The sequence below is a fragment of the Pyrgilauda ruficollis genome, unplaced genomic scaffold (genome assembly GCF_017590135.1).
Source record: "Pyrgilauda ruficollis isolate IOZ18807 unplaced genomic scaffold, ASM1759013v1 scaffold38, whole genome shotgun sequence".
NCBI lineage: Eukaryota > Metazoa > Chordata > Aves > Passeriformes > Passeridae > Pyrgilauda > Pyrgilauda ruficollis.
Window position 1 is genome coordinate 5,362,024 of NW_024525267.1, and position 15,103 is coordinate 5,377,126.

Here is a 15,103-nt window from a genome sequence, read left to right on the forward strand (position 1 = left end):
GGTTTGCACAGATTTTCAATACTTTTAGCTGATAAAGGTATTGCTAAATCACTAATACCAATGGGAAACACTGGAGTCTTTTTTTTAAGTTCTGTTTGGCCAGTTTTACTTTCTGACCTGGGGCTTTTTGGGGGGTGTGGCAGGGGGGCATTTCTGACATTCTTTCCTGCAGAGAGGTTCAGATTGTCTTCTCCCATCTCCTACTCCCCATCTGGAAATCATGATGTGAATTTTGCTGGAATATTCAGTTTTAAGTCCTTGAACGTATGTGAATATTGCAACAGCTTTTGTCTCCTAGTTGATCCTTATCCCCTTTTTGATCCTTCCTAGGAGACCAGGTAAAATAAGTCTTACTGTTAGACCAATGGGATCATGCATTTTTATTTGTATTATGTATATTTTCCTAGCTTATAATTTCTTAAGAATTCTGATTTTTCTAAGGCCTGAGCAGACAGGTGAGATTTGCTGGAATTGAGAAGTTAAGGCACAAATATGACATGCTTCCTTCAGCCTCCAACACAAATTAAATAATAATTCTATTTGAAAATTTTAGATGGAATTATTAATGATGTGAGACATGGGAGCCAATTTCAAACCAAAGTTCTGGGGAGCTCTGGAGGGGCAGCTTCTCCACTAAATAGGGCAGAAACAAGTAAACAGCATCAATGTTATAGTTATTCCATTTCAGAAATGCTTCAAAGACCATAAATTCCCACATCCCAGATGGAGCAAAAACCTCTCGTAGTTTTATTCTATTTTTCTATTTAGTCTCCTTAAAAGTATTATTCTTATTGTTTACTCATTAGCTTTGTTTTACTTGACAAAAAGCAGCATACTGTAATTAGTTATTTATAATATGGTTTTTCACAGAGTTGATTTCACTATCATATTCAAACACACAAACTAATTGAAAAAGTATTAAAGACACAACATAGAATCTGTGAAGAAAACATGCCCCTTTTAGGGATGTATCAGCCTGTAAAATTTCAAAGAAAACACTCAATTTCCTAAGAAAATTTCATGGAAAGAATGCCACAGATCAAATGACTAATGTCCAATTCATGGAACAGTATTAACACATCTGAAACTTGCCTCCTCCCCTACTCCAATTATGCCACCACTGGGTCTCTTAAAATTACTCCTTTTCTTTATTGCCCCTTTTCAAACCATATGTATTGATAAACATCACACAAGTACTTACCAGATTTTGATCTTCCATGCGTTGAGTTGGGAGCAATGGTCAGAGACTGTGGCTTAACTGGATCTACTGGTACAGCATAAGTGCCAGCACTTGGAACTTGGATGTAAGGTCCTACTGCTGCCACCCTTCCTGAAGCACTCAGGGATGACTGGGGTGATGAAGTTCCATTAATACGATTCAACTGAAAACGTTCAGACAAATTGACACGTGAATGTCCATTTAATCCAGACCTTTCTGCATGAACAGGGAGGTCTAAACTTAATTATCTAGAACCATGCACTGTAGCTAGGACACCTTACAATTAAGTTATGATACTCCATACTTTTGCAAAAAGAGAAAAGAAACATGGTAGAAAGCACAAATTTTGTTCCTTAAAATCAACACCTCAAAACTTGAATTTTTTAGTCACAGCACATACATCTCTTGTAGATACCTATATCTCTGTAAGGTCTCTTCACTGTGCCTTTCTCAAGCAAATGGTCTAAAATGAATTCTTAAATGATCAAATATGTATGAATTGGGTTTTTTTAAAGCAATACCTCCAGCTAGTAATACATATGGAAATCCAGAATTCATCTTTTACGATCTTTCTGAAGTTTCAGACAACTATTAAGCCTAACTTTATCAAACTGTTTATATTTTTATTCATTTTTCATACTGGAAGGTAAGTATTTTATAAAACCCAGTTTTTTAATGCATTCATACTTTTAAACATGTAGCACACAGTCATACTTTCCTTCCTAACAGAAACTTTTCTAATTTTTAATATAGTATTGTCTGTGCCATAAAGAAAAATAAAAGGAAACATTCTGTCTTACAGTTTTTGGATATCTATGAGAAACCTTAGAATAGTTTTAAGAGACCTGCTACTTTTATCACAGGTAATTGTATTACTTGAGTGGGAAAAAAGGAGATTCTATGTAGTTTTTATAGGCTCTTGATAAACTGAAGTGTGGCCCTTTTAACAGTTTATCTTACAGGAATGTTTTCTTTTTGACGTGCCTCAACTTTTTTCTTGTACAGTCGTTCGCGCAGCTCGTTGATTCTCTTGTCCATCATGGCCACCTCCATATTGCGTTTGTTCAGGAGCTCTTTCTGCTGCTGGAGCTTGGAGTTCTGCTCCTGGTTAAGCCTGTTACGGATCTTCAAAACCAAAAAAAATTAAAAAAACAAAACCCCCATTTGTTAGAACAGTTCTCGTTCTGTCTCTTAGCAAGATGGTTTGTAATGCAGTGTTAAAAAAACCCAAAGGAATTTGGATCAACAACTTGTTCTGGTGTCTCTATGGTTCCACACATCCTGTCAAGTTAGCATTTGCAATCATGAGCAACTCTGAGAAGAAAACAGTGAAAAAATATCCTAAAAAAACTAGTGGATGCCTATTAAATACATACAGACTGCATCCCATTTATAGAAAATGGATTGAGGAACTAGGCAGAAAGACATTTCAGAAAATTCTACTGTGAAGAATTAAATCACAGAAAATGTTTGTTTTAAGTTATCCTTACCCAAGACAGTTTGTCTATCACAAAAACTAAGTGATATAAAACTTGTAACAGAAATTATGCTATTGATTCTGTTTCCAGATCCACATAAGACTTTGTGATGTCTGGAGGGGGTGCTAACTGAACTGCTAGTGCAGGGGCTCTGCAAAGATTTTCCTCTCTGCATGGGGATTAAACTGAAACCTTCACAGCAGTTTTCCACTACGTTATGAGGTGGATTACTTTTATGCTTTAAATCAACCATGACACTCTTTATAATTATTTCTCCTGCTTTGCTGTTGGCATTTTTTCACACCTTCAATAACTCAGACATTGTCTGATTTTCATGGTAATGTTACAAGCAAAAAACACCTGAGGCAAATTTAAGTCTTGATAAACACATATGGGATCATTGCAAAGCACAAGAGAGAAATCTTCATCTATTGAGCATTTTTGCACTTAGAAATACTCAAAGGCAGATATGCCTTGTAGAAATGGGGAAGGGGTAAAAAGAGAAAAAATGGACACTTACTCCTAATGCATGAAAACTCTATTGAGCATTTTTGCACTTAGAAATACTCAAAGGCAGATATGCCTTTAGAAATGGGGAAAGGGTAAAAAGAGAAAAAATGAACACTTACTCCTAATGCATGAAAATGGGATTGATTAAGTTCTGCCGTATGAGTTTGCTCATCTAAATAAATGAACCTAATTTTGAAATTTAAATTAATTTTAAAATATTGAATATTTTACCTGTTACCAAGCTGTTACTTTGATCACAATAAAGCACATGAGTAAATAAAAGAAGCCTTCAAATTCCTGATACATAAGCACACAATTTGACAAAATTTCAATGTAAACTGGACACTTAACTACTCATGTGAGAACTACACTCAAGAGATAACAATCTTCTTGCAGGGGATATACAATATTGATGCAGGGAATGCTGTGTGAATATACTATAACTATGTTGCACTATCCAGTGCAGGGAATATAGTGCAGCTTGCATTTTTGATTACTCTATTAAAATGTGCTATTTAATTCCTATGTATTTTGTTTATTCACACCAGACAATATAAGTATATTTTTACAATACACTTTTAAAATTACAGTCATGTCTCCAAGTTAAGATGACATGTAAATGAGCTTGCTATACCCAGATCAGTGCAAAATAGAAAAGTATCAAAATTAGTTTCACAAAAATTTTTTGAGAGATTAAAACAAATAAATTATTTGGACTTTCAGTATTTCAGTATTAGAGCCTGAGAAACTCCCTTCAAAACACCTGCACACGTTGTATCATTACATGTATAAGAAACAAAATAGGTTTTAAAGCTAATGAAGTTCTTTCTGAAAAAAGGTTGTATGCCAACAACAACCTCACACATTAACAGCATTCCAACACACTACTTTTATAAGGTGAAACAGAACCAAATTGCCACTCATAAGAGCCGAAATTAAACTTCTAAAATCTACAGTTATAATTCAAATAGCATCTTTTTGTTACTTACCTGTAGCTCTTGATACAACTTCTTTAATTCTATTGCTGCAGGCCCTGTCATTTGTCCATTGTAAGACTGAAACCCATTCAGTTTCCCTTTCCTTAAATCCTCCAGTTGCTGAGTGAGTTGATCCACTTTTAACACTGCAGCCTGCAGCTCCTGCTGCTTTTCCTGGAACATGGCACTTATATGCTCAATTTCAGTTGCTAAAATTAACAAGATAAAAATAACAAAAACCAATTAAATAAAGCAGAAGTTGTTAATTTTTTAATTCTACAAGTACTAATAAACACACCAACTAGCTCTACATCTAAAACACATATAAAATATTTGTATTGCAAATTCGCTAACAGTCATAAGATTTCCTAATGGTTAGAGAATGGACTTAACGCTGACTTTATGTTTGACTATATAAAACTAACAAAAAGTTCTGGTGCATACAAATGTCCTGGAAACACAGAACCTCCATAAAACAAAAAACATTGTACCTCAAAACCTGCTCCAACGCTATAGTGACTTACAATACAGCATTATTTGTTAGTCATGCAGTGAACAGTAAATAAATTAAGAATTCCACATACACAAATTGCCATTCATCATCTTGCTGTAGTCCACTTGTCCTCTCATGGCACGGATTTTTTTCAGCTTTGTCTCTTGGGTTTCAACACGTTCTTTAAGTTTTTGGAGCTTTTCACTCTCAGAAACAGATTGCTGCTGGCGACGTTCTTGCTGCTTCAGGTAACGCAAACGTTGCTCCTGACAAAAGGAGGTTTGAAACAAGAGACATCTGTTACCCATTTATTAAAAAAAACCCCAACACGTTAACTTAGAAAACCCTATCGTTTTGATCAGGTTTTCTACTTCCACAAATCAGAAAATGTTGTATTTCATTGAAATATGTACCAGCCCTAGAAAAAACTCTTTAACGTCAATTAACAAATTTGGTTTAGAGCAGAGATTCAAGATTTTTTTTGGACAAAAAATAACATATTTACATAGATATGTGAATACAGCCCTAGTCTGAATGCTCATTTAAATACATCTGTTATGCTTCCTCTGGCATTTGTTTTCTGCCACTATTAACAGTTTTCTTGCTATTGGCGAAATAAATTTCCAGTGCTGTTACCCAGCTTCCCGAAGATGACAAAGTATGTCCAACAGACCATTTTAAGCAAGATGACCTGCTGTAAGAAAATGTTCCAGTTCTAAATATAATTCTTCTGCTGGGCGCACAAGGAAAAATATTTTTTTAGTATTATTTCCATCGAGAAAGAACAACAGAATCAGTAGGTTGACTCTTAGGTATTCCAAGCATCAAAGGCATGCTGAATAATACTTCAAACAACATCAACAACAATGTCAAAACCATAAAACCCCCTCCCCATTCTGCAAACATACTTACGTTCTTCTGTCTCTGAGAGTTGGAAATGCAATACATGAATTTTTATGAATTTGGCATATTCTCACCCCACCCCACTATTACTCTAGTGAATAAGTCACTAAAGATGACTTATGGAGTCAAGCCTGTTCTGCCACAGATCATGAAGGGGGCCACACAAGAGAGATAAACAAACCCTAGCAATATTTTTATAATGACACATCACATAGGTTGTCCTAGCAGTATTTATGCCAAAAGACTGTGCACTGCCTAGGCTAAGATTATTCTGGTAAAATGATAGATTGATTTCTCAAGCTATTCCTTGAGCTTAACTGAAATGACTTAGTGTGTTTTTCTCCATCCACAAAACTTATGCTTGCATATATTGAAAAAAATCGGTCTGTATATAATTATTACCTTAGCAACCAACATTTGCTGTTGATTTTCAATCTGTTGCTGTTGTCGGGCAGCCATATCTTGCAGTTCAGAAAGAGTGAGCTCAACACGTGGATTCCCAACCTGCAGAACAGAAAATGATCCATGATGTGTCGATGTGTATCAGGGCATTCTGACCAGACAACCTAAACCCCCACTCATCAGAGGAAGGTTAAAGGCTCCTCCCAGGTCCTCAGAGAAAGAGGAATGATGGGCACCTGTGAAAGAGTGAGGAACATCAGAGCAGAAGGCAGGGACACAGACCATGCAGAGGGGCAGAAAAGGCGAAAAGTGGAAGGAGATGAGAACACTAAGAGACAAACAAACAAGAGGAGAAAAAAGAGCCCTTATCCTACATTTAACTCCTCTCTGTTCAGATGTTTGGTAGCACTGGCACACAGTCCTGGTAAGGCACACATGGTAACACACATGCAAGCAGGATTTCAGGCAGTAGGAGAATCTGAAGCTGCTTTCCTTTCCTAATATTTTCAGCATAACTGCCTTGGCAGCTTAAAATGCTGGTTCTCGTTACTGACCTAGCACAGGACAAGACCACACGAGAACCCTTAGAGAAAGGATCACTAAGATGACATTCAAAGATGGTGAAAATTCTGATATATTGGGCTCATTCAGGGTAAGGATCTGTGAAAAGCAGTCTGTACAATTTAAGAAAAGTAAAGCTGATCCTCTTCAGATAAGTAAGTGGCTATTATTTTGAATGAAATGCGAAGTATTAGCAAGGCTTTCTCACTCCTTTTGCATTTCAAAACTAACAGAAGCTACAAAATTAGGATAGAGACACAAATGATGAAAATTCTTTAAAATTCATGCCATGTGTGTGACCAAATTTAATGTTTTAAAACATGAACACATTGTTTCAATATATCCATAATTCTATCAAGAAATACGATTTACATTTACAGACCGAATTACTTCAACCACACTTTTTGTATACAACCTCAAGAAAGAGAGTACAATGTATCAAGAAAAATTCCAGAAGCTGACATTTGCTATTCAGAAAACCAAAACTCATAACCTTAGAATTGCAGGGTTTAACCACAACTTCAGAATTTCCAAAGAAAGAAAATAGCAGTCTTTGAAAAATCATGCTGCAAAGTTCAGAACAGCCCAGCATCTGTTTCAAAGCATTTACACATAATTCAGTTAATTTATTGGATCAATGTAAAAGCTGGACTATAACAATTCAGTAAACAATGTAATTTTTTCACCAAATTACATGACTACACTAGTAAACTATTAGTATCAGTATTAAACTATTTCTTTTAGTGAACCAAACAAAAACTACATCACTTGCTACCCACAATACAGTCAACACTGCAGAAAAAGAAAAGATAATTAAATATTTTGGATATATTGATAAATAATACTGTTTATGTTTCAAATGCTTATAAAATGGAATGAGGTTTGAACATTTTACAGACATACAGAAAAAAAATCCCAAACCAAAACAACCCTCTAGTGCCCAAAATAGATCACACATCAGATAATTGATCTGATAACACCTGATCCCATAGGAAAACTGATATAGCTGCTCTGCTTTTCTGGGCCCACCCTACTGATACCCAGCATGTATGGCCTGCAGTACTTGTACTTTGCTCTCAGAAACTTCTTTTTGAGACCACATTATCTCAGGCACTTTGAATGGCTTTTTTCATATTTTTACATCAAACTCCTACATAAGTATCAATTCTCCAACCAACGCACAATACAGAAGTGTTTCTTTAAGCTTCATTTAGGAAATTAAAATGCTATTATAAAGAAACTGAATTATTTTTTGCTACCTGAATTACTATTTAATGTTGCTGCATATAATTCTTCAAATAAGACAAAACACCAATCATTAAAATGAGCCAGATTTGGTTAACTAACTTTTAAAGCTGCTCCATCTTGGACACATGTCAGCTAAAATGTTCAGATGAAGTTACTGTCCCTGTTTGAACATTTCCCACTGAGTAAGTTATGAAGTGAAATTATAATGCTTACTGGAAATGACAACTGAAATTCATCTAACTAGTCAACATTAATGAAAAATTTTTAGAGTAGAGCAGTAATTAATAGAGGTGAAGTCCACTCAAGATAATAATTTTCTATTTCAACACAAGGAAAAATTAGAACTTACTAGTGTGTACTTTTTTTATTAGCATGACTTATGCACAGAAGAGTCCTTCCCAATATTCTTTCAAGGCAAGTAACTTGTACTCTCTTGTGGCCACCGAGAGAGACATTTTATTATTAATTACTGACTGAAAGGCACTAATTGGCTAAGAAAGTAAGGAAGCTTCTCCAAGTGCCATTCACAAACCAAAACATGCTTAACTTGAGAAAAGAAAACAAAACAGAAAACCAGATGCTGCTCCCAAAACACTTTCAGGCTCTGCTGACTTCAGCTGGCAAGACCAACAAGAAAACCATAAACTTCTACATCTGCTTCTGCTGGGCTCTGCAGGCAATTCAAGGGTCTCAGAATGGCATGATGGCTTCCCAGGATCACTGATTTTAAAAGTTAAAAGGGGAGTGTGTGTGAATTAATAGTATTTTCTCAATACACATATGTGCTTTTTCAGAAATATGCAACTTGCATCAGACTATGCATAGTGTTCCCAATGCTTCCTTTCTGCTTTAATTACCAGTTGAAGTTAAAAACATTGATAGCCCATTGTATTTCCAGTAGAAATTTTGAGTATAACACTGTCCAAGAAACAGAGATGTTTTATTCCACTAATAATTCCACTTGTTAAAAATATATCCGGACTCAAAAAGTGGTATCTGTATAGAGACTGTGAGCATGTCAAAGTAAAAAAGGCATTTCACCACATGAAAATTAAATATTTTCTAAATGGATCATGTAACCTGGAAAGCACAATGACAATAAGAAACTGATGGGTAAAAACACCAGAAACTAAAAAAAAAATAAAAATCCCAACCCAGTTTAATCCAAGAGCTAAGAATTTTTACTGCTCTAAACAGGCATATTTGGAAGTCTCCCTCATAATGCCTGGCAAAAGTACTGTATTATTTTGTATCACGTAAAATATAGAAGATTAATTATAAGATTAATGCAGATATTAGCATTTCCTTGAAGAAGCTATTAACTGCTGTAAAGTGCTCCATTTAGAAAGTCTAATGTCTAAAACCCTTTTATAAATGGCAAAGCACAAGAACATGGGAAACATGATAATTAACCATTTAAATATAAACACCCTATGAGAAATCTTTTAATGTTCACCTCACTGAATACCAATATGTATCCCTTTCACTTCAAGAGCTACACTATACTTAGGGAAAAAAAAATAGACAGCTAAGAGAACACAGCCTTGAACCTGTAACTTCACTCGCAGTTTTCTCCTTTTCATCCACATGGCAAAAGCAGCAAACAGCGTGAGCAGAAGTCCTCTTCAACATCAAATCAGTTCTTTTCAGATAGACTGTTGCTGGCTTCAGGTCTCCAAATCAGCACAGCTTCATTTTTGAACCAGCATAAAGATCACTGAATCCTTCTCTTGTCGAGATCTCGTTAAATTGATTAGTTCAGAGCACTTCGTATTAGTTGAGTCTGCTTGTAATAATGTGCATGCAAACACCACCACAGAAAAAAATCCTGTCTCAGTCCTTCTCCAGAACCTCAGGCTACGCCAGGCACAGACAGCGCTGCGCTGTCAGCTCTTTAATGAGGCTGCTGGTTTCTCAGATTTTTACGTTTGCTGTTCCTAGCAGTTCTTAACAATTCCATCCACGAAGTCAAGACACTCACCTCTCATAACAAACATGAGCCTATCACATATAAGGTCCAGACCTCCTCCTTCCTCCTGCAGCAAGGGAACCAGACCTCCTACAGAACTGAATTCTGAAGGAGGTACTAAAAAGCCACTACAAATACCTACTCCTCCAGATTCCACAGATTCATTTGCTACATGGTGATACATCAAAGCAGACAGTTTTGCTGAATTGTAAATTTCTTTTCATTGATTCACAGCAGCATTTACACAGGGATGAACTCCTAAATGAAATGCCATAGAGCAAACACTGCATTATTAGGCACAGAGGAAGTATTGTGCATGTCTCACATAGGCAAGAATAATTTACACCTATATTCACCAGTTTCTTAATATTGACAGGGATCTTAAAGAAATGATACTTATGTTATTTAACATGCACTTTAAGAGGGCATGATGAAAGATAGCATTTGTAATGAACTCAAGTTTCAGCTTCTGACATCACCCTCCTACTACAAGCTAATATTTTACCATTTGATGATTAATATTTTTGAGACAGGTGAGATGAATAGTACAGTAGTAATTAAACAGTTTGGGAACCAGTTTACAAGCAGCCTCAAAACAAATCATACCTTAGGCATTTAATTAAGGAAACAAAACTCCTTTAACATTTATTTCTACATATTAGTCTTGTCACTCTGAAAATTTATTTTCTTATTCCTCCTTCCTTTCTATGCTGTTTAATATCACAAACGCCTCAGTCTACATACTTCTGGGCTATTATGAATTGCTTACTCATTGGCAACTCACAATGGTAAATGAAAAATTGCACCTGAACTTAAAATATTTCTTTGACAGGCAGGATGGACTGTAGTCAAGGGATGGAAGCAATAAGGCAGATTCCAGTGGTTTTTTGCCTTTACTCCCAACAGAAAACTCTCTTTTAAGAGGAATCTAATTATGTCAATATTAAAATAAAAACCCCATGAGACTAACCTTTGGAATAGATTATTTTTTAAAAGATGATAATTGGGATGTGGTCTGATTTTATGCATCTTTTTTGCCTCCATGCTTAACCCATGAAGATACTTATTTTTGATAATTTTCTAAATTTGTACTAGTAAGTACAGTTACTTTGAAAATAGTAATAAAACATACACTAAATCCACACCTGAAGCTGTTATGATTTCAAAAGAGCTTTAAAGGAAAAACCAAATATTCAAAAGCCTTACAGGCCACCATAAGGACTGGTGGTCTCATGCTTAGCTTCAGCAACACCCAGCCACTCAAGCAGCCAGTAAAGCATAATGTAACCAACTAATTGAAAAAGAAAAGCAGAGTAATACAAGAACTTACTAATCATTTCCTGCATGCTATCTCTTCGGATCTTTTTCTAGTTTGCAAGAACCACCATATCATTAACATCCCTTATCTATTTCTTCCTTCTTTTTAGTTCACACCCATCTCCCACACAAATCTTCTGAAGTTCCCTTCCCAAAAGCCTGCATGAAGAACCACAGGTTCAAGTAACTCAAGCTTCCTGAAACTGGCCAAGCTCCACCTTCTCCTGTGCATATTCTTGTACACTCAATCATGTCCTATGAGCTCTCACATATTTTCTAGTCTTCTTCCTATCATTCTCCCCCATCACCTCTATCCTTTCTCCCTCATTTAGTACTTCTCTTCTTGTACTTCGTTCTCTTACTCTGTTCCTCTCTTGTCACAGTCAGAAATTAATCTGAGGTTAAGCCACCAATTGCCAAGGTCAATGTCACTCAAAATGTGAAGAACCAGCACACAGTTTAAAAAGTCTGTGCCTTAGCTTCTACTGTGGAGCCCAGAAGAGCTGGTTCTGGCTTTGGCCGTCAAAACGGCGACCCAGAAAGTCTTTGCTTGTATTGCACTACTTTCAACCATCTTTATTAAACCAATATTGTCATTCTGTCAATATTCAACCCCTTTATTAAAAAGTCAATACAGAGCAGCTACTGAAGTTAAAGCAGCAGATACTCCACCTGCAGCCCAGCTTCACTGTTAATTCTTTACATAGGCTGCCACTCTAAAACTGTTGTACAGATAAGGAAGATTTTGGCCAAATGACCTTTATAGAAAAAAAAAAAAAACCCCAAAAACCAAACCAAAAGGGCAATCCTTCTCTGAAGTCCTCCATACCTTTCTTCTTGACATAGTAAAGGTAACTGTACCCTCAATGAGAAAAAATGTGAAAGAAATACTCTTTACCCAAATGGGGACAACACTAGCATATCAAAGACTGAGGGGGTGGGGACAGACACCCATCACCAAACCAAAACCACAGTACTATACTAGAGGCAGAAACTGCAAGAGAGAAAAATCCCAAGAAGTAACAACTTTGAGCTCGTGAAAGAATTTACATCCCCCATGTGGGCTTCATTGAGGAGACATACAATTCTGCCACAGCAAAAAGAAAATGTCTCACCACCCTAACAGAAGAGCACAGCACAGGCAAGAAAGGTGCCACAAGCTGCTCCTGAGAAGGCTTAAAATGGCTACATGGAAATGCACAGTAAATACTTAGGTTTTACTGCACATAGTGGAAGACTCAGCTTTCCATAATCCACAGCAGTTTTAAGTTTCTCTTCCTTCCTAGGGCACAGGAGGGAATACAAAATTTATCTCCAGACTAGGGATTTACCTTTGCAGAGCTGTCAAATCTGGAACTAGATATACAAGCACGTGGGCAAAAAGGGAGTGAAGCGTACTACATAAATGAGCATTTTCCCAGAATGAAGCAGAATGACAACTATAAAATGAAAAGGGGTAGGTTGGAGTGCTCTCCAGCCACTGAATTCCAGACAGAGATTGGTGCTTTGACAATTCTCAGCCTCTCCAAACCACAGAGCTGCCATCCCTGCATTTCCTCCCCTGTGCGGCGTTTACAGCCAAGGAATAGCAGCTCTGGCTGAAGAACTCCAAACTGCCAGAGCAGGACAGAAACAAACAACTTGCTTTGCCTGCTGAATCTACCAAAACACCTCCTAATTCTCCAATGCTAACTTCGACCTGAGCAGCAGAAGCCCAGGCATGTTCCATCTTTGCCTTAAGCTGCATTCAAAATAACAAAGTTTGGAGGATGCTGTAAAAAGTTCACTTGGCAACAAAGCTTTAAGGGTTGCTGGTGAGAATATCCAACACACACCTTGGGTACCCGACCTTGGCACAACAGTAGTGATGAGGAAAACAGATGGAAGATATCTGAGTTTATTAAGTCACCCCTGCATCAGATAGGTCTTATATGAAAAGTAGGTGGCCTCCTTTTGCTCTCTGAGGTCTATAGGAGGAGATGGAGCAGAGTAATACAGAGTAATAATCTACTGAAGATTAGTGATTCAGACCTCTGTAAATTTCTGAAATATATTGACCCTATATATCATCAAATTCAAGGATTTTAACAGATTTTTGACCACATTTTCCATAAAGCCTGATCTTAGTGACACACACAACAAACTTGAAAATCCTTTGTCTAAACTCATGTGTAATGCTATAAAAAGACAAAAGAAAAGTATCTGTTTTTATTTAAACTAAAAGAGAGTTCTTGCTGATCTTGACATGGATGACGTTATTTCCAGTTTAGTGGCTTTATCCACAGTTCAGCCTTGCATTTTTTTTAATTGGGTCAGAAACATGCCGATAGCAGAAATCCATTTTAAAGAATCCAATGACAATAGCACGTGCCTTTTTTTAGCTTAATGGAAATGAACAAGCTAATTAAACCCAGAACAGATACTCAGAATATTGGGAATTAAAGAAAATCTACCAAGTGTGTACTGTCTCATGATAATAAAATAATCCTGCAATTAACATCACAAACAGAATTGGGTAATTTTAACCCAAAATCCTACTGTAAAATATTATTACATCATGCAAATAAATACACTAGCAGTTTCTTACAATAAAGTTGCTTCACCTGCATCACAGTTTGCTGAAAAATGTCACATTATCTATAGTTGATAAAAATCTTAACCTCTCTTAGTCTACACTGTCTTGTTAGTAATTCCTCCAATTTGCTGATGCTTGTGAGTCATTCCATAAGAAAATGTTTAAAGTCTATTCAGTATAAGCTACAGACTCCAGATTTCCTGTTTTCCCATATTACTTTCTTAGCGAGGCTGCTATTTTAAGCAGAACAGCTATGAAAAGACAGAACTTAACAAAAATGAAAACAATGTTAGAATAGATTTTCAAAATTAGAAATGGATTTAAGCATATATTGAACATCTGCTACATCCGAAATAGACTGCTTATAAATTACTTCTAGGAAAGCAGCATCTGAAACTTGTTTATTTAAAGCACTACTCTCTTCCTTGTCCTTGCAGCCACTTTTAAACAGCCACAGAAATCTTAAGTATGTTTATATTAATTTTAGTCTTGGCTAAAATACCCAGTAGCTGATTTTTAATTAAACAACAACCTCATACTCCTAAAAAAAAAAGGCATCTTAAAAGAGATTATGCATTCTTGTTGAAATATCAGTTGTGCATAAAATCTCAGACCTTTTTACAACACCAATCCTTTTACTCATAGTGATTTTGAGTCATAGACAAGTTACAATACACATTGAAAATACACTGTCTACATCCTTTAGAAATGCTCTTGGAACTATATTTTTCTGGGTCTTTTCTAAAAGCAACAGCTTATTCTGATATGATTGCTAAGGTTGCTCAAGATGCAGTTATCATTAGTCTGAATAACGTTTAGCACCAATTCTGTGTTTACTCTGCCCTTAATTGTTTCAATACAAAGTTCTTCTGTGATGTAACACTGTTCATATGAGAATAGTATAATAAAACATTTATAAAACACAAAAGCACTGAAAATAAGTATCCTGTAACTGAAAGGTGTGTTGTGACCATAGCGTACAACTTGTATTCCCCATAAAACCAAACTGTCAAAAGCAAATGTTGACAACAACATTTTGAAGTAATGAGCTTTTGATAAAGTTATAAAGACAGTAAATGCATGTAAGAAAATCTGATAAAGAATTTCAATTCAGAGATAAAGTGTTACAAAACCCAAGCTGGTCTGCATTCTGGTCATGTGACAACTAAAACCACAATCATTTAAATTGAAGTGCAAAAGCTACACAGAACTTAAATAACATACCCACCAAAGGGCAAAACAAACAAATTTTCAAAAGTAATTCATTACCTGTTCACCATTTTCCCATCTAATTGCAAGAGAGCACATCTTTATTTCGCAGCACTGCCCATCAGCTGTAAACATTTCCGATGCTTCAACACGCTTCAGCTCCATCTTTCTGCTCTTTTCTGTCTACACTACTGGTTTAACAGTTTGTTGTGAACAAGCCAAAACAACAACCCTGCACATCT

General features: G+C 36.1%; 1 protein-coding gene across 5 annotated transcripts in view; it reads right to left on the reverse strand.

Annotated features, from left to right (window-relative positions):
- The window catches only part of PPP1R13B (protein phosphatase 1 regulatory subunit 13B), a 69,996-nt gene that overhangs the window by 12,648 nt on the left and 42,245 nt on the right, over positions 1-15,103 (reverse strand). For 3 of the 5 annotated variants that reach the window (XM_041476214.1, XM_041476212.1, XM_041476215.1), the window contains exons 5-9: positions 5,983-6,084; positions 4,769-4,943; positions 4,197-4,393; positions 2,180-2,344; positions 1,202-1,382 (exon numbers count right to left, since the gene is read on the reverse strand). In XM_041476214.1, the coding sequence (XP_041332148.1) occupies positions 1,202-1,382; positions 2,180-2,344; positions 4,197-4,393; positions 4,769-4,943; positions 5,983-6,084 (820 nt within the window). The remainder of the gene's footprint in view (positions 1-1,201; positions 1,383-2,179; positions 2,345-4,196; positions 4,394-4,768; positions 4,944-5,982; positions 6,085-15,103) is intronic. The other 2 variants (XM_041476213.1, XM_041476216.1) reach the window with 1 other exon arrangement.